This window comes from Lepidothrix coronata, unplaced genomic scaffold (genome assembly GCF_001604755.1).
Source record: "Lepidothrix coronata isolate B3197 unplaced genomic scaffold, Lepidothrix_coronata-1.0 Scaffold125, whole genome shotgun sequence".
NCBI classification, from domain to species: Eukaryota; Metazoa; Chordata; class Aves; order Passeriformes; family Pipridae; genus Lepidothrix; species Lepidothrix coronata.
In genome coordinates, this window is record NW_016690305.1 from 416,026 (window position 1) to 440,361 (window position 24,336).

The following is a 24,336-nucleotide window of genomic DNA, read 5'->3' on the forward strand; positions in this document are numbered from 1 at the left end:
GGGGGATGTGGGAGGAGGTGCGGGGTGACCCCCGGCTGCGGTGCCCCACGGGGGACAGAGGGGGATGTGGGAGGAGGTGCGGGGTGACCCCCGGCTGCGGTGCCCCACGGGGGACAGAGGGGGATGTGGGAGGAGGTGCGGGGTCACCCCCGGCTGCGGTGCCCCCCGCGCTGACCCCCCGCCCCCTCCCCCTCCTCCCACGCCGCCCGTGGGGGGACCCCGCCCCCTGGCCCCGCCCCCTGGCCCCGCCCCCCGGCGCGCCGAGCGCCCATTGGGTGGCCGTGCCCGAGCTATGCAAATGAGGCGGGGGCGTGGCCGGCGCGGGGAAGGCCCTGCGCTGCCTGGGCGCGGGTTCGCGCCGCGCTCCGCGCCCTCGGTCCCGGCGCCGCTCCGGGCAGCGCCTGCCTTGCCCTGCCTTGCCCTGCCTTGCCCTGCCTTGCCCTGCCTTGCCCTGCCTTGCCCTGCCCTGCCCTGCCTTTCCCCCCCTTTCCCTTTCCCCGCCATGCCTCGGTGGCTGGTGCCCCCGTGAGAGGCGAGCGGCGTTGCCGGCGGCCATGCGGGTCCTGGCAGGTTGGGCCGTGCTGGTGGCCCTGGGCGAGTGGCTGTGGGCCGGTGGTGAGGTGCCGCTAGGGGACTTCTACCCCTTCGGGCCGGCCCAGGGCGACGCCGCCACGCGGAAGCAGGACGACGGTGGCTCCGAGCTCCGGCCTCTCTCCATCCCCTTCCCCTTCTTTGGTGCGGGGCACACCGGCCTCTATGTGAGTAATTTCGGCTTATTTGTTCTTATTTGCCCTTGTTTCCTCCTACGTGCTCCCTCTTATTTGTTTCCTCCTATACCCTCTTATTCCCTCTCTCCTGTTTATTTTCTCCTCTTCCTCTCCTCTTCCCTGTCCTGCTCAGATGAATCTGAGTTTCCTTGGGGGCCATCAAATGGTCCCGACTTAACTGGAAGAGTCAGAGGACTAGCGGTGTGCCAAGGGCGCTGCGGTGGGCCCCAGGCTTGGGAAGCAGGCTGGACCCCTGGCTCAGTGGGGGGATCCCCAGCGAGGGTCCTGCCCCGCTGTGCTGGGAATCCTGGGCAAAGCACTCACCTGCAGTGAGGACCCTGAACTTAGTGCTGGCTGGAGCCAGCAGTACCTGCATACCCATACTTTGTGGGCCTGGCCCGCTGACATGCTGGGGGATCCCGGCAGCAGGGAGCTGGACACATCTGGTGGGCAAGAGCTTGGAGTTGGTGTGCTGCAGCCCTGGCATGGTGGTCCCTGGCTGGTGGCCCTTAGGGGCAGTGGTGGGGCTCTGAGTGTGATGCAGAATAAACATGCCTGCCCTTTGGGCTGCCCATTTGGCACATCCCATTCCCTTGCCTGTGCCCACTGGGCTCCTGGGACTACTGGTGACATACTCCTTGCAGCCCCCAATTTACCTGGAGGGGATTGTGGCCAGAGAGCTCGAGTCATGCCTGGCCCATCATATCCCCAGCAACTGTGGCCATCAGGTGGAGGGGCAACTCTGAGTACCTGGTTGTCCATGGAGTCTTTTGGATGGTGCTGCCTTGTGTCCTGGAGTGAGATCTGGGCTCCCCACACCAGTTCCCACCTGGCACAGTGAATCCTTCAGCTTCCTGGTCCATTCTCCCTGGTTTGTTCTGGACTGACTGATGATCCAGACCCAGCAGATGGAGGAGAGGGCTGAGCATCACCTTGGTGCCATCCTGCAGCTGGGCTCATGTACTGTCCCACTGCCTTGGCTCAGCACAGAGTGTGCTTGGTGGTGTTATTCCCCTGATCAGAGTGCCAGCCCTGCCATCAAATGGTAGGGACCTGGGCTTGGGGCATGGACCACCGTGGGAGGATAGAAGAGACTGTGAGAAGCCAGGTGACATGATGGTTGTCTCATACAGGATCCACAGTGCAGCTCTAGGTCTTGGAGGGGCTGCAGAGGTCAGAGGGTGTACATTCCCTTCCCCTGAGCCAAGACCCCCCTGGCTCTGCAGAGAGCCAGCTTTCCTGCCCCCAGCGTGGGAGTCCATGTGGCAGAGGCCCTCCTGCCCAAGGGAGCTGCTGTCCGGGGGGACTGGAACAGGGCTGGGCTCACCTGGAAATCTCTGTCTTCAAGGGCTGTCTCCACCCCCTCCTCTTTCACAAAACCCAGCAACAACAAAAAAAGCCCTTTTTGGCTCTGGTTCTCTCCCATCTTGCTTTAATCAAGGGAAGAATGTTCCTCTGCAGACACAGTGGGGTTACGGAGGCTTTGGGAAAACAGAATCCTCTTTCCCTTAGTCACAGTGAGGACTGCCCAGTGTTTGAATGGAGGGGCTGAGGAACTCTCCTTGGGGACTGGGGACCTTCCCTAGGGGCTGTACAAGGCCATCACAGCTCAGCCCTGCTCCCCTGCCTGGCTGTGCTGGCAGCTGTGGTGAAGGCATACTGGCTTCCACATGGCTCCTGGGGATGCTGGCTCCTGGCTCCTTGTCGGCCCGCGAGTGTGACACCAGTGCCTGCCCCTGCGTGCTAGAGCTGCTCTCTCCACTTGAGAGCCTCTTGCCTGCACTATGCCCCCCTTTCCCACCCTGCAGCTTGGGGGCTTGCCAGAGGCAGACATTGTACACTGGAGAGCTTGGCTGGGGGCTGTATGCTCCTGCCTGTCCCACTGTCACTTGAGGGCTGGGGAATGGAGCAGTTGGGAGCTGCCTGCCCTGCTGAGCCTGGCACTGTGGCAGAGTGCTGGCAGAGTTTTCCTCCTGGGAATTTGGGAGCTTGGGGTGAGAGCATTTCCCTTTGATCCCTGCCCCCCTCACAGCCTATTCAGGCAGGCAGGGGATTTCTTCCTCTTCCTCACTCCTGCTGCATCTGTAAGCTGTGAGGCAGCACTGCTGGCAGCAGCACCCGCTATTTCCAACTTCCTTACCTGGGCTGACAGCGGCCTGTGCCATGCATCCCTGGGCCAACCATAACTGTCCCAGTTAATTAGTGCTGAGGAACAGCTCGGAGATCTCACTCCAGAGGTCTGCTGTCCCCCACTTTAATGAGAGCAGCCTGCTGAAGCACTGGGGCCTTTGCATGGGGTGGTGGCGTTTGGTCACCTGGGGACCACAAGCCCGTTGGCTCACTCGGAGTGCTGTGCATGCTGGTGGATGGATTGCTGCCCAGCAAGGCTCCCCACATCCTGGGCCAGTGTCCACATGGCTCAGGCACAACTCCCCTGCCAGGAGGGTCACAGTGGTGCCTGGCTGCAGACCCCAGCCCCCTGGGCTGCATGTGAGCCGTGAGAGCAGGGAGTGAGCTTGGCCCCTCGCCGCGGCCGAGAGCACTGCCGCGAGATGGCCCCGTGCACTGGGCACTGTTTGTTTAAAGCGCTGGGCTCCTGCAGTTTTCGCAGCTGTTCCCCTTCCTCTGGCCCGAAGAACAGGGCTCGGTTTGTTCGGGCCGTTGCCTGCAGCTGCGCTCCAGCAAGCAGGCGGCCGGGGTGGGGGACTGCGGGTGTTGTGGGTGCCGGGGCACGTCTCATCTCTGCTTCTAAGGACAGGAAGGGGAAATGCTCCAATATTTGTGGAAAGGGGAGAGGGAGAGAAAGGTGAAATGGAAAGCACCTCTAAAACACGGATTCCTGCCGGCAGCAGGAGTCAGCTGTGACCATCCGTTTCTTTTCATCCCTCTCCATAGGTAAACAACAACGGGATCATCTCATTCCTGAAGGAGGTCTCCCAGTTCACACCGGTGGCCTTCCCCATCTCCAAGGACCGGCGTGTGGTTGCCGCTTTCTGGGCGGACGTGGATAATCGGCGGGCAGGCGATGTGTACTACCGAGAGAGCACGGAGCAGCCCATCTTGGAGAGAGCGAGCAGGGACATTGCTCAGTATTTCCCTGAGTTCCCTGGATTTTCTGCACAGTGGGTCTTCATTGCCACCTGGTACCGAGTCACCTTCTTCGGGGGCAGCTCATTTTCGCCAGTGAGTAACTGGGGCAAAGCAGCCACCCCAGGTCCGTGCCTTCCACGGTGGTGTGGCTCCTGCCACGTGCGTCATGGAGCTGGAGGCAGGGCTAAGTTGACCGGGATGGCTCAATCGCAATACCTTGCTGTGACAGAGCAACAGTGGCCTGGCAATACCAGCCCTCCTCTTTGTGCCACGTGGAGTCTTTATGTCACCAGCGGCCACCTTCCTGTGCAGCAGCGAGGTGCCATTTTCCTTCCAGATGCCCGATATCCTTATTTCCCCCCATTTTCCTGGGAGGAGAAGCAAGATTTCTGGCTGGTGATCACAACGAATTAGAATTAAAAATCATTAAACTCAAGTGCCTGTTCTCACAGAGGAGGACTGGGGTCAAAGAAACAACCCTTTGCAGAATGTTCCTTTTGTCACTGTATTTTCTGACCAGTTCATCTTTCCTCACTGCTTTTTTCCCCTCCCTGCTGCAGGTGAACACTTTCCAGATCGTCCTCATCACGGATGGCAAGCTCTCCTTCACCATCTTCAACTATGAGTCCATCACCTGGACGACGGGTATGCACGCCAGCAGTGGGGGGGACTTTGCCGGGCTTGGTGGCATCGCAGCACAGGTAAGTGTTGAACATGGCCCCTGGGGCTCCTCAGTAGCACATCTGCCCTGCGAGCTCACGGCTCCTGGTCGGGTTTTTTGGAGGTGGAAAACCTGCCCCTGCTTTTTTTTTTTTTCTTCCTTCCCTCCCCTCTTCAGAGTTCTTAAATATCTGTGTGTGCTCTGGCTCCCAAAGCTGAGACCATACAGGGGGCTTTGTTATCCTAAAACCACAGGTCTTTGCCTTGGCTGCTGCCTCATAGTCCCTTTTCCTTCCTAACCTCAGCCTTTAAGAGCAGCTGCCACAGCCAGCATAGCTTTTGCTTGTATTTTTATATCTTCCGTCTGTATGTTGTGTTTAAGGGAGAAAAAGCCAACACCCACACCCGCAAAAACCCCAGTACCCACTTGGATGTGTGAATTTACCAACAGTTGATCTGTGCTTGGCTCCCTGCCTGCCAGCCTGAAGCAGGCAGGGTGCTGCAGGTGGAGAGGAAGTGGATGGGATTTGAATGCTGGGGGAGAGACTAAGCAGGCCTGGCAGCCACTTCCCCCTGTGGTCCCAGCATGTGGACAGGGCTGAGCGCTGGCCAGTGGCATGTGGAAGGGAACAGTTGGTCCGAGCAGTGCCACCAGTGGCACCGAGTGACAGGAGAGATGAGTCCAGCTGCCTTCCCCCATGCACTAGTGATGTCTCTTTACCCTCTACCCTTGTCCCCCCAGGCAGGTTTTAACGCTGGTGATGGAAAGCGCTACTTCAACATCCCTGGATCCCGCACTGATGACATCGCTGACGTGGAGATGACGACAAATGTGGGTATCCCCGGGCGCTGGGTGTTCAGAATCGATGATGCCCAGGTGCAAGTGGGGGGCTGCAGCAATACAAGTAAGAGGACAGCAGTTAGGTTTACTTAACTCCCAACCCAACCCCACACTGTTCTCCAGCCCCATCTTTCCCTGCCTCAACCCCCACCTCCGCGGGGTGGAAGAGATGTCTTGAAGGGCTTTGGGGGGAGAGGGGAGGCAGCCGTGGAGGGGACCTTCTTCAGCACTGGCTGTGGCTTGGGATGGCACCTGTGGGTGCCCTGGGGCTGGGAGGGGGCTGGGAGAACAACTGGGGAGGGGAGGAAGATTTCTGAGATTAAAAGATCCTATGGGGAGCGATGAGGGAGGCTGGGGAGGAGATGATGCACACAGGCGGGACCCCACCAGCCCGCTGCCAGACAGGGCACGAGGGGCCATCACCCCTGGGGAGTGCACATGTCTGTCAGTCCCAGGAGGGCTGGGCTGAGCCATACGGAGGGCTGCTGAGTGCCAGTCTGCCACGTGGGGCCAGGTTGCCAGCGTCTGGGCCACGGTCCCCACCCCAGGGGTCAGGGGTCCTGACACATCCCCCGTGGAGCTGCTGGCCTCCCGTTCCTCGTCCCCACTTTTTCCCACACGTGATCTGCACGTCTTGTGTTATCGGTGGATTTGCTGTACATGGGCTGTCCTGTCCCCTTTCTCTCTGCCCTGGATGGGTGAGGTCATGTCTGTGTCCCCCCAGCCAGTGAGGCAAACTGCGTGCAGCCTCTCCCCCTTGCACAGGAGGAATAAAACTGCTCCCCTGTCTCAGGGGAACCCTTGAGGAGCAGACCCTGCCCCGCCATCAGGCAGGCAGCCCTGTGGGCTCCCTGAGCGCCCCAGGGAGCCGGGTGGGTGCAGACACAGACCCTGGCACTGGTGTGGCTGGAAGGCGGCGGGTGAGCCCTGTCAGGGCAGGGGCTGATGGAGGGGCACTGTCTGTCCCCACAGCCTCTGTCTGCCTGACACTGCGGCCCTGTCTGAATGGGGGGAAGTGTATTGAGGACTGCATCACAGGGAACCCCTCCTACACCTGCTCCTGCCTGGCTGGCTTTACTGGGAAGAGGTGCCATGTTGGTGAGTGCTTTGCTGCACGGAGCAGGTCTTTGCTCCCACTGTCACTGCTGCGTGCTGGCAGTCTGTGTGTCCCTGCTGTGCCCCTGCCCTGAGCTCCTGTCCCCATCTGGGGCTCTGTTTCAGATGTGGATGAGTGTCTCTCCCACCCGTGTCAGAATGGAGCCACCTGCCTCAATGGTGCTGGCAGCTTCACCTGCAGGTGCCCACCAGGCTTCAGAGGCAACAACTGCGAGACCGGTGAGCAGTGCAGCATTTGCAGAGACCCCGGGCTTGGGGGGCACTGCTGCTCTTGGGGAGGGCTCTTCAGACCAGAGCTCCTGCAGTAGCTGCTGAGCTCAAGCAGTTTGTGACAGCCAGCTTGGATTTCAGCTTGCTGAAGGCAAAGGAAGCTTTTCTCTGGCCATGAGCCCTTCCTGCTGCTGACTCTTCTGAGGGCTTGGCTCAGCACTGCCGCCAGCACTCTCCTACCACCACGCCCTTAGTGAGAAAAGCGGTGGTCAGTGCTCAAACAGAAGCTTTGCAGGCCCTGCTTTTGCAGGTGATGCTCTGGTCCCAAGCCCTTCGAAGCTAGCAGGGACCCTCCCAGTCCCTGGCAGGGGCCATGGTGACCGGTTTCCCCTGCTGCTGGCCTCCACCTGCCTGTGGAAGTGCCGCCAAAGCATTTGGCTCCCATCAAGCTGCCATGCCAGTGGAGAAGGCGAGAAGGGAGTTGACTTTTGGGGAAGAGAGGGAGGGAGGGAGAAATGTCCAGCGCAGCACACTGACATCCAGGAAGTGCAGGGGGCTGAAAGAGCTGAGCTGCCTGAGGAAGGGTTTTGGGGACAGTCACGACTGGGGACATGGCCACTGTCTCCTGACAGAAGGTGCACTGGTGGCTCTGAGCTATGCTCTCTGCTTGGCCCCGGTATCACCACGTGTGTAGAGGGTGCCATGTGCTGGTCCCACACCTGGGTTGACACCCCCTTTTTTTTTTTTTTGATGTTCCTCTGCAGCAGAATCACCCTGTGAGAACCGGGTGTGCCAGAATGGTGGGAGTTGCCAGGTGGTGAACAGGACAGCGGCATGCTTGTGCCAGCCAGGATACACAGGGGTGGACTGCCAAACAGGTGGGTGGCAGGAGCAGGTACAGAGTGGAGATGGTGACATTTCACACCTTGGCAAGCTGCCTTCCCACCCAGCTTCATTCCTGGACATATTTTTGGGACGGGAACGCTGAGAATTGCCAGTGGCTTGGATGTTTTTTCATCTGTTGCCTTTGCTCTCCCAAGCATCATCCAGGCTGGGAGGCACTGGATGAGCTGGCTGTGCCCACACATGACCTGACCATCTCTTCTGGCCTCCCCTTGCAGAGGTGAACGAGTGCGAGTCCAGCCCGTGCCTGAATGGCGGGCACTGCATTGACCTGGTCGATAACTACACCTGTGTGTGCCTGGAGCCCTTCGTGGGACAGCGCTGCGAGACAGGTGCCTGTGCCCCAGGTTGACCCATGCCAGGGACTGTGTCCCCTGTGTCCTGCTGACCTTATCGCTTACTCCTTTGCTTTCCCCTTCCCAGATTCGTCTTCCTGCGAGGACCGGAGCTGCCAGAATCGACAGACGTGCAACTACATCCGCCCTGGCCGCTATATCTGCACCTGCTCCCCGGGTTATTACGGCAACAACTGCCAGTATGGTGCGTGGGGTTGTGCCTTGACCAGCCTGGCATGGGAGCTGCAGTCAGGGGAGCCGGGCAGGAAGGGGTAAATGGCTGCAAAGGGGCTGTGTCAGTCATAGGCACTGCTGAAACTGGTGGGCCGTGGTGCTGCCGGGAGGGAACTCCTTCCTGTGGGGCTGCTTGACCGTGCTGGGGCCTCCAGCGGGACCCCCAGAACAGAGGGTGTTCCAGCCCCAGGCTGGACCCCTCTGACTCAGCCTCCCCATTCCTCGCAGGCGGGCCCCGCGTGCCTGGCGCCTGCCTGTCCCACCCGTGCCAAAATGCGGGCAGCTGCCTGGAGACTGAGCAGGGCTATGTCTGCGAGTGCCGGGAGGGCTACACTGGACAGGACTGTCGAGACCGTGAGTACCAACCGAGGGGTCTTGCTAGCGGGGTTCAGGATTGCAAGGGGAGCCTTCATCCTCCTGAGAGGGAGAAGCGGCAGCTCCAGAGAGCCTGTTCAGAACAGCGGGTTTGTCCTGCTGAATGAGGCTGTGCCTGGATGTCTGGGGGCCTCAGGGCTGCTGCCCACCTGAGCTTCCCCTGTGGGTGGCATCTGGCAAGGCTGCTTGTCTGTCCCAGCTCTACAAGCAGGAGAGGTCCTGGGAAGCTCCCATCTCCTCTCTTGCAGAGCTCTCGGAGGGCTGTGAGTGTCGCAATGGGGGCAGTTGTCTGGAGGGGAACGTCACCATCTGCCAGTGCCCTCCTGGGTTTTTTGGTCTCCTCTGTGAATTTGGTAGGTGAAAGCTTCTTGCTCACTGTGTTTTCTCACTTCGGAATGCTTGAACCAGGCAGGCTGTGAGCAAGCAAGGAGACACTGCCCGTGCCTGAGCCTAGCACAGTGCCAGGGGCATACAGTGAATTTGAGCCTGGAAATATGTCCCCTGGTGAGATGGCAATGCTTCCATCTCCATCAGTCCCCCTTGAGCTGTGCCTCTCCCAGTGTCTGCCCCAGCCCAGCTCCCTTGAATGGGTAGGGAGTCGCAGCCTTTGTGTGCTCCCTCTCCAAAGGCATCCAGGCTGGACATTGCCACTCGCACTGTCTGTGCAATGGGGTATAGAGTGTCTGTCCCATCTCATTGGACCCTGCAAAGTTAGGAAACCCCTGTTTCCATCTGGGTGTCCTCCTGCCACTGGCTGAGGAAGGCTGGCGCTGACCGTGTGTTTGCAGAAGTCACCACGACACCGTGCAACATGAACACGCAGTGCCCGGATGGCGGGTACTGCATGGAGTATGGCGGGAGCTACCTCTGTGTCTGCCACACCGACTACGGCACCAACCACAGTAAGGCTCATCCCTGGGGATGCGAGAGCAGCCCTGGGGTGGGGGTGAGCAGGGAGCACCGTCACCAGTGGGGGAGCCACCCTTGTGTCCCTGGCCATATGTCCTCAGTGAAGCCCTGTGTTTTGGCTTTGTAGCAATGCCGTCCCCCTGCGACTCAGAGCCCTGCCTGAATGGGGGGTCCTGCAAGGTTCATGACGACTCGTACGTCTGCGAGTGTCCTCGAGGCTTCCTTGGCACGCACTGCGAGAAAGGTACCTGCACAGTACTCCCTGTGGCCCCAGCACCTGGCAGGGGGTGGGAAAAGAGCTTAGACCTTTCTGGGCAGCTGCTTGCAGAGCTGGACACTGGTGCAGGTTATCCCATCCCATCCTGCAGGGTAGATGAGCATTGTGTGACACTCAACAGTTGCAGCAGCTGATACAGTTGTTTCCTGTACAACACCATCGGTGTTGTAGTTTTTTTACATGCCTGAGCTTCTGCCCTTGGAAGCAGCTGCCAGTCTCCTGGCGTGATGTGCCTGCATGATGGGCCCCAAGGCCCCGGCATGCATCTGCACGGGTGTAATTTTGGTGGCGTTGCTGGGCCCCGGATGCACTCAGCTTTCCTGCAGTGAAGGGTTTGGTGGGGTGCTGGGGGGAGGCGGCGGCTCCGGGTGACCACCGCTCTCGGCGCTCTCTCTGCAGCCAAACCTCGGCTCTGCAGCACAGGGCCCTGCCGCAACGGGGGCACCTGCAGGGAGGCGGATGGCGAGTACCACTGCACCTGCCCCTACCGCTTCACCGGCAAGCACTGCGAGATCGGTACGGCCCCCCGGCTCCCCTGCGGGGACGAGAGGCGGCAGCTGGCCCACTAGGCTCATGCCTGCCCTGTGCCCCCAGGTAAGCCAGACCCCTGTGCCTCAGGGCCCTGCCAGAACGGGGGCACCTGCTTCCACTACATCGGCAAGTACAAGTGTGACTGTCCCCCAGGCTACAGCGGGCGGCACTGCGAGATTGGTAGGTGTGAGGAGGGAGTGCCGGTGCTGGCGGCTGCAGGGGGAGGGCGATTGACTGGCCTGATGGCCGTGATAGCAGCAAGCAAACCTCACTGCTTGCTTTAAGCCCCCTTTCCTGTAATTTGAAGTGCTGCAACTCTTCCTTGTGCCCTACTGGAAAGGGAAGGGGGCTGACTCTGGTTTCTGAGCTCTGCCAGCTCTGCAGCAGCCGTTCTTTGCTCTGCTTTTCTTCCAGTGCCTTCCCCATGCTTCCTTAGCCCCTGTGAGAATGGAGCTACCTGTGAGGACCTCGGTGGGGGCTACGCTTGCACGTGCCCCATGGGCTATGTAGGGAAGCACTGCCAGTCTGGTAAGGGCCTTGAGCTTTCCCTTCCAGCTGGGGACTTGGGGTGCCTCTGGGGGCCCCACTCATCCCCTGTCTCTCCCCAGAGGTTGACTGTGGCATCCCCAGCGATGTGAAGCATGCCCAGGCCTCTTTCAACTCCACCAAGGTGGGCTCAGTGGCTGAATACCAGTGTGAGCTGGGATACACTCTCAGTCAGCACAACCACCCCCGTGTCTGCCACATGCCAGGAGTCTGGAGCGACCCCCCAGAATGTGACGGTGAGGATGCTGGGGAGTGGACAAGCCCTGAGGCACCATCCCAGTGGGCCGTGGTCACAACTGTGGGTTGGTGACCCCAGGACATGTACTCCAGTTGTCCCCTGCCCTCCCAGGGACCCCTGCCCTGTGCTCATGTCTCTCACCTTGTCTCTCCCGTGCCCAAATGCCTGCAGAGATCGATGAGTGCCAGTCCCAGCCCTGCCTGAATGGTGGCCGGTGCAAGGACCGTGTCGCTGCGTTCCTGTGCCTGTGTGAGCCAGGTTACACTGGGCACCACTGCGAGTTGGGTAAGAGACCATGCCAGGCATGCTCCAGTCAGTCCCTTCCTCAATCCTCAACCCTTGGAAAACCCCAGTGGGTTGTGAATTCCATGACCAGGAGCCAGGCTACCTGCACTTGTGTGCGCTTGGATCAGCCTGAGGCAAGGGCTCCTCTCCCAGGGCTTCTGAACAGCTGTGGGATTTTCCAGTGGAGAGACACTGCTCCTGGTTGGGCAGAGGAGCAGGCAGGACTGTGGGGGCATGAGTGCTATGTCCCTCGGTAATAGATGCTGCGTGGGCATCTCTCTTGCTGGCAGGGCAATGACTTTTCCTGATGCATGTTTAGCCCAAACAGAGAAGCCCCAGATCTTGGGGCCCAGATGGGAAGTTCCCTGTGTGGCTCCAAAGCTCTCAACCACAAAGTGGGGAGGAAAGCAGCTTGAGGTCACGTGTATTTGGCTGTGCTCCCATGTATGCTTGTGACTGTGGTTGCATATGGGTGCTGGTTGAAGGGGATGGCAGGCAGCAGAGTGGGTGGTGGATCCAGCTCAGCTCCCTGGGGCCTAGCGGAGGTCAGTGGTAGGAGAAGGTGGGCTATCTGTCAGAGGTTAGATGAGGGGACGTGCCACAGACCTCCTATGGGATCTCTTGGTGCAGTCCCACACCACTAGGTGTCCCTAAGGGAGTGTCCCCATTCCACATGCCTGCTGCAGGGGCAGGCGTGAGGCAGTTGACATCCAGGGGCAGGGATGTTCCTGACCACTGGGACCCAAGTGTCATGGGGAGGGTCCATGCCCTGTTGAAGAAGCGCTGCCTCCCTGAGCCCTGTCCCCAGCCAGCAGCTGTCTCAGTGCTGAGCAGGTGTCTTTCTTCTGGTCCCCAGATGTTGACGAGTGCCAGTCGCAGCCCTGCAAGAACAGCGGGACCTGCCGGGACCTCCCCGGGTCCTTTGCTTGCTACTGTCCTGAGGGCTTCCTGGGGACCCAGTGTGAGACAGGTAGGGACTCTCTCTTCCCAAGGCAGTGGGAGGCTGGACTCTGGGCACTGGGACATGGCCAGGGCCAGTACCAAGCCAGGCAGCTGGTCACTGTCTTGGACACCTTGACCCCAAGCCATCACTCACTGTTTCACTTCCTTGCCTGTGGTTTTGGGGGCAGAGCTGAAACTGCTCTGATGGGGAAGGAGCAAGGAATGAGGTGTCTGCCATTTACAGACTCCCTTTCCAGTGTGTACACCCCTGCCAAGGGATGTGTCCGCCACGGTGCTTGGAGGGGATTCAGTGTACAACCCAGCTGTGCCAAACCCTGGGCTACACATCTGCCCTGCATCCCCCTCGGGGGTCAGTCAGCATTGCTTGCCTGTGGGAGCTGCCTGCTGGCAGGCCAGGGGCCTTGCTCACTGCTGGCCTCCTTCCACCTCCAGAAGTGGACGCCTGTGAGTCAGACCCTTGCCGAAATGGAGGGCAGTGTGAAAGCTATGGGGGCTCCTACCTCTGTGTGTGCCCAGAAGGTTTCTTCGGCTACCACTGTGAGACAGGTGAGGCAGGCAGGGCAGCGCAGGGTGGCCGCGGGGCCAGTGGCACTGCTGACACTGCTGAACCTGGCACCTCTCCCACAGCCAGTGACCCGTGCTTCTCCAGCCCCTGCGGGAGCAGAGGCTACTGCCTGCCCAGCAATGGCACCCACAGCTGCACCTGCAAAGTCAGCTACACAGGCAAGAGCTGCGAAAAAGGTAAAGGCCCTCAGCAGCGGCACCAGGATGTGGTGTGGGGCTCGACACCAGCCCGGCAGTGCCAACCACCCACAAGGGGCTCAACGTCCGGGACCAGCAGCACTCCTTGAGGCAGACAGGGCTGGGGGCTCGCCTTGGGGGGGCAGCCCGTGCCCCACCAATGCCATGGGTGGGTGCTGGCATGCTGAGTCGCTGCCACAGGCGCTGGGCTTGGCACCAGGACGCTGGGGACGAGTTTCCCCTGCAGCAATGTCAATCCCTCAGATGCCCTCAGGAGGGGAGGCTGAGGTGTCTGAGGGAAGCCTTCTGGCACTTGCCTCCCCAGGACCCCTCGCCCTGTCCCATGGTGGCAAGTGCTTGGCCGCTAGTGATGCCAGGGGGTGCTCCCAGCACCCTGGCTCCTCCCATGCCCACCAGGCCAGGGGTGGCTTGCGCCCACAGAGCCCCTGCCAGGTGTGCCAAGGGAGACAGTGACAGCCCTGTCCTCCCTCGCTGCTCTGCCGCTCACTGCCGGGGTCTGTTCTCTAAAGATTCATGGCGTTACCTTTCCCCTTTGCTTTTGCTCACACCCTGAAGAATTGCTGCCACCAACCTCATTAAAGGTGGAAAGGGTGGAGGACACTGGTGTGTTGATTTCTTGGCACCCACCTGAGGACGCAGCCGCCAGGCAACTCATTGACGGCTACGCCGTGACGTACGTATCCCTCGACGGCTCTTACCGCAGGACAGATTTTGTGGACCGAAGTCGTTCTGCCCACCAATTGCGGGCACTAACCCCCGGCAGAGCCTACAATATTTCTGTCTTTTCAGTCAAACGCAACGTGAACAACAAGAATGATATCAGCAGGCCCGTCATGCTCACCACGCGCACTAGTGAGTAGCGTCCCTGGGGGGATCACGGTCGTGAGCACATGCAGCCCCCGCAGGTGCCAGGGCTTGTGCTACCACCTCCAGCCTGCCGTCAGCTCCAGCGTGGTGTCAAACCTGGTGGGTTTGCTGGTGCAGATCCTCAAATCCAGCCGGGGGCCTCTGGAAAGCGCTCGGCACAGAGAACTGTTGTTCTCTTTGCTGTGAGTAAAAGGGGATGGACCCCCTGTGGCTCACCCTGTCCAGGGGCTGTAAGGGAGCTGGCAGCGGGGACTGCTCCTGGCTCCTGTTTATCAGGACCAGGCCGTGCTGCTCCTTGTCATTGTGCCCAGGGTGGCATGGACCCCTAGTGCTGCTTGGCTGAGCTGGAGAAGCCCCCAGGCAAGATGGGCAGCGTTGCAATCTCTGCCAACAACGAGTGCCATGGGCGAGTCACCCTGCCGTGCCACTGGGCTTGGTGTGGGGACGTGTGAGGGCAGAGGCTGACAGGGACCTCTGCTCCATGGGTGGAGGGAAGGGGCACAGTGATGCCTCTGGGGCATGGAGAGGCAGAGCAGCTGTGATCCTGCTTTCTAGGGATTGTAGAAATCAAAGGCAAGCAGGATGGAGGGGATTAGACTTAGGAAAGGTGGCCTTTAGGGAGTGGAGGACAGTAGTGGGCCTGTGAGCCACATCCCTCACAGCTGGCTGAGACCCAGTGAAGCACAGGGGAGGAGATAGCAGCATGATGCTGGGCACAGCATCCTGTGGGGCCTCAAGCCAGGGCTGGATGCTGGTTGGTCAGCGGGAGCCAGGCTTGGAATGGCCCCCTGGAGTGTGCCATGGGCTTAGCAGTCACTAGCAGTGTTCCCCAGGGCTCAGTTTTGAGGCTGGTCCTGTTTAACATCAGTATTGATGATCTGGATGTGGGGATTGAGTGCACCCTCAGTGGATTTGCAGACCGGCACCAGAGTAGGAAGGCTCTGCAGAGAGACCTGGACAGACTCGATCAATGGGCCTGGGACAACTGCATGAGGTTCTGCAAGATCAAGTGCTGGGTCTTGCACTTGGGTCACAACAAGCCCCTGCAATGCTCTAGGCCTGGGGAGGAGTGGCTCGAGAGCTGCTCAGCAGGAAGGGAGTTGAAGGTGCTGGTTGACAGCAGGCTTCGTATGAGCCAACGGTGTGCCCAGGTGGCCAAGACGGCCAATGGCTTGTGTCAGCATCTTGGCTTGTGTCAGCAGTAGTGTAGCCAGCAGGACTAAGGCAGTGACCATGCCCCTGTACTCAGCATTGCTGAGGCTGCACTGCGTTCAGTTTTGGGTCCTTCACTTCAGAAGGGACATTGAGGTGTTGGAGCATGCCCAGAGAAGGTCAACAAGGCCTGTGAAGGGTCTAGAAAATGTGCCTTAAGAGGAATGACTGAGGGAGCTGAGTTTGTTAGTCTCAAAGAGGAGGCTCGGGGGGACCTCATTGCTCTCTACAACTCCCTGAAAGGAGGTTGTAGTGAGGTGGGGGCTGGTCTCTTCTTCCATGTCTACAGTGAGAGGACAAGAGGAAATGGCCTTAAGATGAGACAGGGGAGATTGGGATTAGATATTAGAAAAAAATTTTTCACTGTTGGAATGGTCAGGCATTGGAATAGGTTGTCCAGAGAGGTGGTAGAGTGATCATCCCTGGAGGTGTTCAAGAGGCACCTGAATCTGGTACTGGGTGATATGGTTTAGGGGTTCCAGTGGTAGTGCTGGGTGGATGGTTGGACTGGATGATCTTCCAACCCTGATGATTCTATGATTAGGGCCAGGCCTGGGCACTATGGCCCCTTTGGAGCTTGTGGTGGCAGGCTGGGGCCACGGTGGGACAGCCTCAGGGGTGCCTCGGGTGGCACAAGGCCCTGTGGGCAGGCAGATGGATGTGCCTCCCCCCTACCTTGAGGCAGTGAGGATGGGAGAGCATGAGTCCAGCAGGACAGGTGGCACTGAGCAGCTCCACGGGGGAAGCTGATCCAGAGGTGCAGGCAGGACCCCCCTTGGGGGCGCATGGGGAAGGGATGAGGTGACCCATAATGACCACAGTCCTCTCCGCTTGCTCCGGCCAGGACCGCGTCCGGTGGAAGGCTTTGAGATCACAAATGTGACAGCCAGTGCCATCACGGTGCAGTGGGCTCTCCACCGGCTCCAGCACTCCACTGTCAGTAGGGTGAGGGTCTCCATCCACCAACTGGGGGACCTGGCAGGCCGCACCGTGGAGCTGAACAGCAGCGTGGCCAAATATACCTTCCTGTGAGTGGGGCAGTGGTGGGTGCCAGGGCATTGGCCCCCGAGGCTGCCCTGCTTACCCCTTCCCACCCTACCTTTCTCTTCCACAGGGACCTGCAGCCAGGAGAGAGATACATCGTCCATGTCACGACACTGAGTGGCCTGGGGACAGAAGACCACCCCTCAGAGAGCGTGTCCACAGCCCCTTTTCACGTGTGGACGAGTGAGTGGGATTACCTTTGCCACCCCAGCTTGGTAGGCGCAGGGGCTTGGCAGGAAAGCTGTGAGGAGGGGAAGGTGTGGGAGCTGCCAGGCTGTCTGGCCAGCACAGCAGGCAAGAGGTGTGCAGACAACCCTGGGAAGGGCAGGAAAGGTAGTAGCATGTCCTCCCCTGCCAAATGTTGTTCACTGTCTGAGACCAGCATGAGCTCAGCCCCATGCAGCACCCATGTGGGCCAGATTCATGCCCTGCTGTCCAACAGCTAGAGGACAAGGGCAGACTTGTGTGCCAGGGTGCAGTGAGGCTCTGCCTGTCTTGGCAGGGACCCAGGGCTGCACATCCCCTCCCAGTGCATCCCGCAGCTGGAGCAGAGCTCAGGGCTGGCCTGGGCAGTGCCAGGCAACCTGGGGGCCTGGTACACTTGTAAGGTGGTGTGAGCAAGTGGGGCAATGGCTATTCAAAGATACCAGCTCTGACCATTTTCTTTCCCACCCCCTGCCTGCCACAGGGCCTCTTCCCCCGCAAAACCTCACCACCTCACATGTCACTGCCACTTCTGTGTCCATGGTGTGGGAGCAGCCGCCCACTGGCACCATGGAGGGGTACATCATCAACGTCACCACTGCTCAGAGTGTCAAGAGCCGCTACGTGCCTAATGGGAAACTCGTGTCCTACACGGTGCGGGACCTGCTGCCTGGGCAGCGGTACCGCCTGTCCGTGACAGCCGTGCAGAACACGGAGCAGGGCCAGGTGCACAGCGAGCCCGCCCACCTCTACATCACCACCTGTGAGTGCTTGTGGGTCTCTGCTGGATTGCTGCAGCACAAGGGAGGCAGTGGGATGACAAGGAAGCAGGCTGTCGGGGTAAACCAGCTGACCAACAGAGAGCCCTTGCTGCCCCAGCACTGGGTGTCTGCAGCAGGCTGTGGAGACAGAATACAGGCCCATTGCAAAGAGGGATGGGGGTTGCAGGTGCTGCCTGTTAGTGAAGGGCAGATGCAGAGTGACAGCTTGGTGATGGGCACTTGCAGCCCCAGTGTGTGGAGAGTGTCGGCGTGTTGCCAGACAGCCCTAAATGGCAGCCTGGGGATGATGGGATGGGATGATGGGACTGGCTGGGAGGTGGGTTGCTGTGCTGGCTCATGCCGGCTCACCCTTTGGTCTGCAGTGCAGAGGGATGTGGCTCCGGAGAGACGGTGGAGTCAAGCTGGGCACCCCCGGGTTCTGCGCAACAGGCTGCCCCCAGCTTTCCTGCCCGAGCTCCGCTTGCTAGCAGATCATGACACAGCTGAGGAGCCCTCACCAGCCCCCAGGTAGGCACTGCTCCAGCACTCCTGGCTCTTCCACTAGCACTCGGCACAAGCACTAGGCAGAGCCAGCCTCTTTTCCCAGATCCCATGTCCAGGTATCCACAGGGTCAAGCTGTGCTCCTGCTGGAGCACAGCCTCTTGCCCACCCGCTGGGGCCCTAAACCAGGCCGGCCCTGCTCTCTGAGCAGGTCCCCCCCCAGGACTCGCATGGAGCCTGATGTCACCATGATTGCTTCATGTAGCTGCCATGAACCCCAGCGTGTGAGGCTGGGACACCTGCAGTGCCCTGTACCCTTACGCTCTCCTGTCGCAGGTTCACGGAGCTGGTGGATGGCAGAGGGAGGATCAGCGCCAGGTTTGGCACTGTGCTGGGAAAATCCATCACTGTGAAGACACGTAAGTGCTCCGTTGCTTTTCTGTCCTGATCCTGTCATCCAGTGCTATCTCCTGCACCTTCCCCCAGGGTGAAGTGGCTGCTGTAGGGCTGCTGTAGGGCTGGGGGAGCCACAGAGGAGGGTGGAGCCCTCTCACCCAGCTCTGGGTAGGCAAACATCTGCCCTGCTTGCTAGACCCCTGCCAGGGAAGAGGGGTGACTCACAGCCAGGAGGGGAGCCCAGAGAGTGACCCTCACTGATGGGAGGCAATACTGACTGTGGCACGGCTGCCCAGGCAGTGGCCTCACAGCCCTCCAGCACAGCCCCTGCCTGCCCAGCAGCCTCAGTCCCCACTGCCAATAACAACCTTGCACCCGAGGAGGGCACCTGGGTGAGAAACCCCTCACTAGTCCAGCCTAACCCCCCATTTTCCATCCCCAGAAGACCAGGGACACAAGTGCCAGCCCAAGATACTCTAGCAGGCTGGGGAACCCCACGCCATGGGGTGGGGAAGGAGCCTGGCACACCTGAGGGCAAACCTGGGCTTGCTGCACATCCTGGCTCTGCCCCTGCCTCTGCAGGACTCTGTGTCCCACAGCCCTCCAGGAGGGGTGAGGGGATCACCCCAATTCTAGGGATGGCAACTGTGAAGGGCTAAAGCAGTGCCTCAGGCCTGGCCAGTGCCCCAGTACTGCAGGCAGGCTGGGTCCCCTGGAGGGGCTGCCTTTGGGTCTGGTTTTGGCCTGGAGGTGACATTTGACCATCTTGTTGTCCAGAGCCAGAGGCTCCAGTGAAGCTGGAGAACACGGAGGTGTCCAGCCGGGACAGTCTGGCACTGCAGCTGCATGAGGCAAAGAGCAAGAGTAAGTTCCAGGGGAGACCCACAGCAGCAGGGACCCAGCCCTGGCCCCACAGGCAGGGTGCTCGGCACCAGCCTGCCTTCCTTGGGGGCATGGCATGTGTCCCTGCCCACCATCTCTCCCTGGGAGCACCCTGGCATGCTGGGGGCTTGTGCTGTGGCCCCAGGGTCTGACAGCCAGGCATGTTTTGCAGGAGAGGGGCGGAACTGCTCCACGAATCCCTGCAGGAATGGAGGCACCTGCACCCGAGATGCCGAGTCCTACCACTGTGCCTGTTACCCAGGGTTCAAGGGCCGGCTCTGCCAGTTGGGTGAGTGCCAGGCTGTGCCAGAGGACCAAGCTCCCTCCTGCAATGCTAGGCTGGTGGCTGTCCATCACGAGTTCCCCAGGACGTAGATCACCCAGCACACCCTGTCAGCACCCACCACGCCCAGGCTCTACTAGAGATCAGTGTCGTGCTGGGAGAGGGGCTGGGCTCTGCTCTTGCCGCTCTGGGGAGATGTGAGAGTGCAGGTCTGCTCCCCACTCTTGGCTGAGCTCTCCACCTCTGTCTGGTAAGGCCAGGCCCCTGCCTTGCCCACAGAGTTGCCTAGGCACTGTGAGGCTGGGGGCTCCACTTCTCCTGGTGGGTCAGCTCTGTTGAGCCCAACACTCGAGCACAGCCAAGGAGAAGCCAGACGGGCCTCACCGGCCCCTTGCCACAGGGCACAGGCAGGCAGGGCCATGGATGGGCTCACTGATAGCTCCCCTCTCCTATTCCCCAAGCAGCCTGCAAGAAGGTGCCACACTCGTGCACACGGCTGTACTCGGAAACCAAGTCATTCCCAGTGTGGGAAGGAGGCACCTGCCACTACCTGTGAGTACTGCCTGCAGGTTGTGCTCCCCCCTTCCCCCTGTGCTCTGAGCTGGGGATGTCTCCCCATGGCTTGGCTTTGAGGAAGGGAGAGCAAGTGTGAGGCCGTCTCCAACCCCAGCTGGCAGCTGCCCCCTCCCCAGTGCAGGCTGAGCAGCCTGTCATGCCCCTGTGGGTGCCTCCCAACTGCGTTTCAGGGCAGGGTGTTCCTGAAGTGAAAGCTCTGTACTGGTGTTATCACCCACATGGCAGCAAGGTTGGATTTGGTGTGCGTGACCCCCAAACAGCAGCAGATCCCACCCAGCTCCTGGCTGCCTCTCCATATAAAACCAGAGGGCTGGGGGAGCCCTGCTGCAATGTCAGGGCATGGAAGGCTCTGGTGTTGCCCCCTGTCTCCTTGTGATGGAGGCAAAAAGGCCTGGCTGTGTGAGGATCAGCCCTCGTGCACCTCAGGCCTGAGCCCCATTCCTGGCAAGGTTGGCTACTGCAGCCTGGAAGGAAACAGGGAAGCACCCAGACTCCACCTCGGCACTCATAAAAGCACATCTTGTCCCTGTTGTTCCCTACACATCACCCCTCCACTGTGTGTGCAGGTACAGGAGAGTCTACAAGGTACACCAGGACGTCTGCTACAAGGAGAGCTGTGAGAGCAGTGGTTCCGAGAGGACAACCAGCAGGTACAGCAGCAGCACAACTGAGCGTGCCAGCCTTCCTGTGACCCTGGACAGGAGGATGCAGCTGGCAGGTGGCCCCCAGCATGCATGGGCACACTCAGGCTGGGGTGGACTGGGAGAGGGTGCAGGCATGACCAAGGCTCGGATGCCGGTGCTGTGAGCAATGTCTGAGGGGCGCAGGGCTGATGGTGCTCTCCTCCGTTCTCTTCCAGAAAATCAAGCAACAGTCACACACTGAAGAAGCCATAGAAGTAAGTACCTGCTCCAGCCCTCCTCAGCCACAGGCAGGGGCAGTTCTTGTACAGGGAGTGGGGGAGGAGGAAGGGTGGAGGCCAGGGCACACCCCCAGCTCACACCTCCCATGTTTAGGAGGTGTGAGGGCTTTGTGGCTGAGGGCTCCTGGTTGTGTCTGGGATGGAGGAGCAGAAGGCAGTGTTCTGCTTCCCCTTGGCTCTGCAGCTTCATGAACAAGAGATTCCTGCACAGGCTAAAGCTGGAGCTCTGGAGAGGGCAGGTCCCCTTCTCCCAGCCCGAGATGGGTGCACGGGGTGGGAAGAGGCAACTGCAGGGCTTTGGGGGGATTCCACACACCAGCTTAATTTTCCTCCTGCTCCTCCACAGGGTTTAAAGCAGTAGAAGCTTCATCTTTCCACATCTAAGGGCTTTTTGAACACCAGGAAGATCAGATCTGCTCACTGCGTTGAACGCTGCAGGGGCACCTTCCTGCCTGGTGTTAGCCTCTCCCTCTTCTCCAGCCTGTTAGGCAGCCAGGTCAGCAGACCGGGCAGTGCTCCCTTCCCCCTGCCAGCCCAGCACTGCCTTTGCTGGTTTGCCTCCCTCTGGCCGCCTCTCTGCCCCTGAGGAGCTGAGCACCAGTGCCCCCGAGGGGGCCAGCCCTGCTCGGGCCCCCCAGCCACTCTGCACAAGCGATGGGCTCCCCGCTCCACTCAGGGATCAGCCCAGCAACTTGCCAACAGCATCTGCACCAACCTGTTTTCATAATCCAAGGTTATAAATTACCTATAACCCTCAAATAAAACAGTTTAATGCAGAGCAAAAAGCCGTAGCCATCAACTGAAACATGGCCCCCAAAAGTCTGCTCGGAGATGTTCCAACCTCTCTAGATGAGTTAAAAATGGTAAGCAGCTCCGAGCAGCGAGGCGAGCATGGACAGTGGAGGCACATTCCTGTTTCCTCTGCTCTAGTAGGGGCAACTGATGCAGCTTCTTCTGCCTGCCTTTTTTCTTTGCTTTGTAAACAATCCCTGGTTTTAACCAAACTTCCAGCTCAGAAACCAATAGAGCACCTAGAAAGAATTTTAAAAGTGATCTCTAGGTGAAGTCTGTCAGCTGAGGCATGCCAGTGCCACCACACTTGTAACTACCCCCACACCAACAACAGGGCACAGCAGAGGCTTGGTGACAAGGCCAGGCCCACATGCCATCCCCCTGTGCTACTTCCAGCGTTTGCCTTCCCTGTGGCACCAGCGCTGTGGAGTGTGTGGAGGAGAGAACCAGCACTGCGGCAGGGCAGGCAAAGAAAGAGTGTAGTTTAGAAACATTCCTAGTTTTTGTGAGTTTGTATGACAACACTAGTTAAACATAGATTTGTGTATTAATGTACACAGTGTATATTATAAATTAATACATACCAGAGATATATCGCAGTTATGGTATAGAGCATTATGTCCCCAGCAGCGTGGGGTTATCCCGGGGGAGGCCCTCCCCTCCCACCTACCATCAGTGAACTCTGTAGCTCAGCCATATGTCTCAAGTGGCAGCCTGGAAGATGCTCTTGGAGCAGGACAGGCCTAGGAGTTTCAGTGCTCCTGCCACCACCCTCTTCCTGCCAGGAGCAGTGTAACAGTGCTCAGCCTGGAGGAACAGCTGCAGAGGTGGGTGGCAGAGACAAGGTAAAGCCTTGGCCCACTGGCCAGTGTGATGCTGCCCTCCTCCACTGCCTCTAGCTCTCATCTCAGAGAAGAGACATGCCTCATTTTCCTCCAAGGCTATCTGGTCCTGCTCCAGCTACCTGGCAAGCACATCAGCACTACCTCCCCAGGGCAGGAGAGGAAGCCACCTGGGAGAGCAGGGCAAGGGGAAACCCAGACCAGCCTCTGTTCTCTGTGAGGGACAGGAGGGTTTGGGGCCATGGTCAGAAAGCTTTTGCATCCCTGCCCTGTCAGCCATGAGATCAGTGCTGACACTGACTGTGGAGGTGAAGGCAGCCCTGCCGTGGGACAGTCCTGTTTCCACAGGACCTGTGCCCCCAGCCCCAGGAAGCCTGGCCCTGCTGCCAGCTGGCATAGCAGCCCACTGCCTCCCACCCCACAGCTGGCAAAGTATGTAATACAGCCTTGGAAATAAAATTAGGGGGGGTTGTTTTGTTTTGTTTTTTTTTTTTTAAATAAAAACACTTTATGGAAACTGGATTTTTTTAAGTAGTTGGTCAGTGGTCAATGAGGAAGAATGAGTGGTGTTGTATTTGATAGACTGGATTTATTGGTGCCCCACACATGGGGCCCTGCAGCCACCACTGCTGATGCTGGGTGGGAGCCCAGAGCACCCATGGGTACGCAATGGGGTGGGGGAGTGCGCCAGCATGGGAGGGCTCAGGCACCTCGGAGCCTCACCTCCTCACTCTGGGGCTGTTTTACTTCTTTCACTGTACAACTCATCATCTTCGTCTGCATATAGTGCATCCACTTCCTCCTCCTTCCCCTCTTCAGCCTCCTCCCGAGCCAGCAGCTTCTTGAAGACCTCATACTCCTCCAGGGTAGAGCAGGCCAGGCTGGCCAGAAAGTCTTTCTCCGAGAGCTGAAGGATGTCCTTCAGTTTTGGGTTATTGGTTTGTATCTGCCCTTTGTGTGGAGTCTCGTAGAGCCCTCGGCGCTCCAGGAAGATGTGCCGGTTTCGGAGCTCGGCAAAGGGCATTTGGAAGAGTCGAGCCTTCACCATCTCCTTCTGCCGGACTCCCATTCTGAAGTAAGCGTACTGCGGGCGGGACGGGCTGTGTCAGGCACAGTCCCATCCCCGCGGCAGGCTCCGGCTGGGGGAGGGATGCCGATCCTCACCTGGAAGTGGTGGTGGAGGCTGCACGGCTCCTCCAGCAGGACGGCGGGGCAGGTGCCCAGCACCTCCCGCAGCTGCTCCGCCGTGAAGAGGCAGCGCTCCCGCAGCAGCCGCACGGCCGCCGCCAGCCTCTTCCGGGGCACGGCGAAGAGCTGGGGGCAGCGGCTCAGCGCCCGCTCCAGCCGACCTGCAGGCACAGGGTCAGCGGGCCGGGCCGAGCCGGGCCCCGACCTGCAGGCACAGGGTCAGCGGGCCGGGCCGAGCCGGGCCCCGACCTGCAGGCACAGGGTCAGCGGGCCGGGCCGGGCCCCGACCTGCAGGCACAGGGTCAGCGGGCCGGGCCGGGCCCCGACCTGCAGGCACAGGGGCGGCGGGCCGAGCCGGGCCCCGACCTGCAGGCACAGGGTCAGCGGGCCGGGCCGGGCCCCGACCTGCAGGCACAGGGTCAGCGGGCCGGGCCGGGCCCCGGTGCGCCCCCCCGTCCTCCCCGCGCCGCCCTACCTCCGTCCAGCCCCAGGCGCCGCAGCTCCTCGGCGCGCTCCCGCAGCTGCTCCGTGGGCAGCCGCAGCAGCTCCGGGCTCTGCTCCAGCAGCGCCAGGGCGGCCTCGGCGCTCAGCCCCAGCAGCAGCAGCTGCGCCGCCACCGCCTCCCGCCGCTCGGGGCCGAGCCGGGGCTGCAGCCCCTGGAGCCGCCGGGCCTGCTCCTGGCTGAAGCCCATGGCCCGCAGCGCCGCCGCCTCCCCGCAGCCGCGGCGGGGGCACGGCCGGAGGGCGGCGAGGAGCGCCCGCCCCGCCACCAGCGCCCGCCCGGCCCCGCGCGGCAGCAGCAGCGGCAGCCCCGCCATGGCCG

General features: G+C 60.2%; 2 protein-coding genes across 5 annotated transcripts; one reads left to right on the forward strand and one right to left on the reverse strand.

Moving 5' to 3' along the window:
- The first annotated feature begins 554 nt into the window (after positions 1-554).
- Positions 555-22,050, forward strand: SNED1 (sushi, nidogen and EGF like domains 1). Of its 4 annotated transcripts, XM_017826368.1 has the most exons (33): positions 555-758; positions 3,663-3,950; positions 4,418-4,558; positions 5,260-5,422; positions 6,331-6,456; positions 6,580-6,693; positions 7,449-7,562; positions 7,806-7,919; positions 8,011-8,127; positions 8,385-8,510; positions 8,780-8,884; positions 9,320-9,433; positions 9,568-9,684; positions 10,117-10,233; positions 10,312-10,428; positions 10,663-10,776; positions 10,857-11,030; positions 11,204-11,317; positions 12,174-12,287; positions 12,713-12,826; positions 12,908-13,021; positions 13,598-13,894; positions 15,966-16,149; positions 16,236-16,348; positions 16,854-17,132; positions 17,514-17,658; positions 17,969-18,051; positions 18,806-18,892; positions 19,083-19,199; positions 19,658-19,745; positions 20,336-20,419; positions 20,629-20,667; positions 21,038-22,050. In XM_017826368.1, exons 1-32 carry the CDS (start codon positions 555-557, stop codon positions 20,663-20,665), a joined length of 4,335 nt encoding a protein of 1,444 aa, XP_017681857.1. In that variant the 3' UTR covers positions 20,666-20,667; positions 21,038-22,050. The 4 variants fall into 4 exon arrangements, with proteins under 4 accessions (XP_017681857.1, XP_017681858.1, XP_017681859.1 ...); XM_017826369.1 differs by lacking the exon at positions 19,658-19,745; XM_017826370.1 differs by lacking the exons at positions 555-758; positions 3,663-3,950; positions 4,418-4,558 and having other exon boundaries at positions 4,693-5,422; positions 7,452-7,562.
- MTERF4 (mitochondrial transcription termination factor 4) lies at positions 22,027-24,331 on the reverse strand. The gene is made up of 3 exons (XM_017826180.1): positions 23,989-24,331; positions 23,490-23,674; positions 22,027-23,409 (listed from the first exon to the last, which is right to left on the reverse strand). Exons 1-3 carry the CDS (start codon positions 24,329-24,331, stop codon positions 23,053-23,055), a joined length of 885 nt encoding a protein of 294 aa, XP_017681669.1. The 3' UTR covers positions 22,027-23,052.
- Positions 24,332-24,336: the final 5 nt, after the last annotated feature.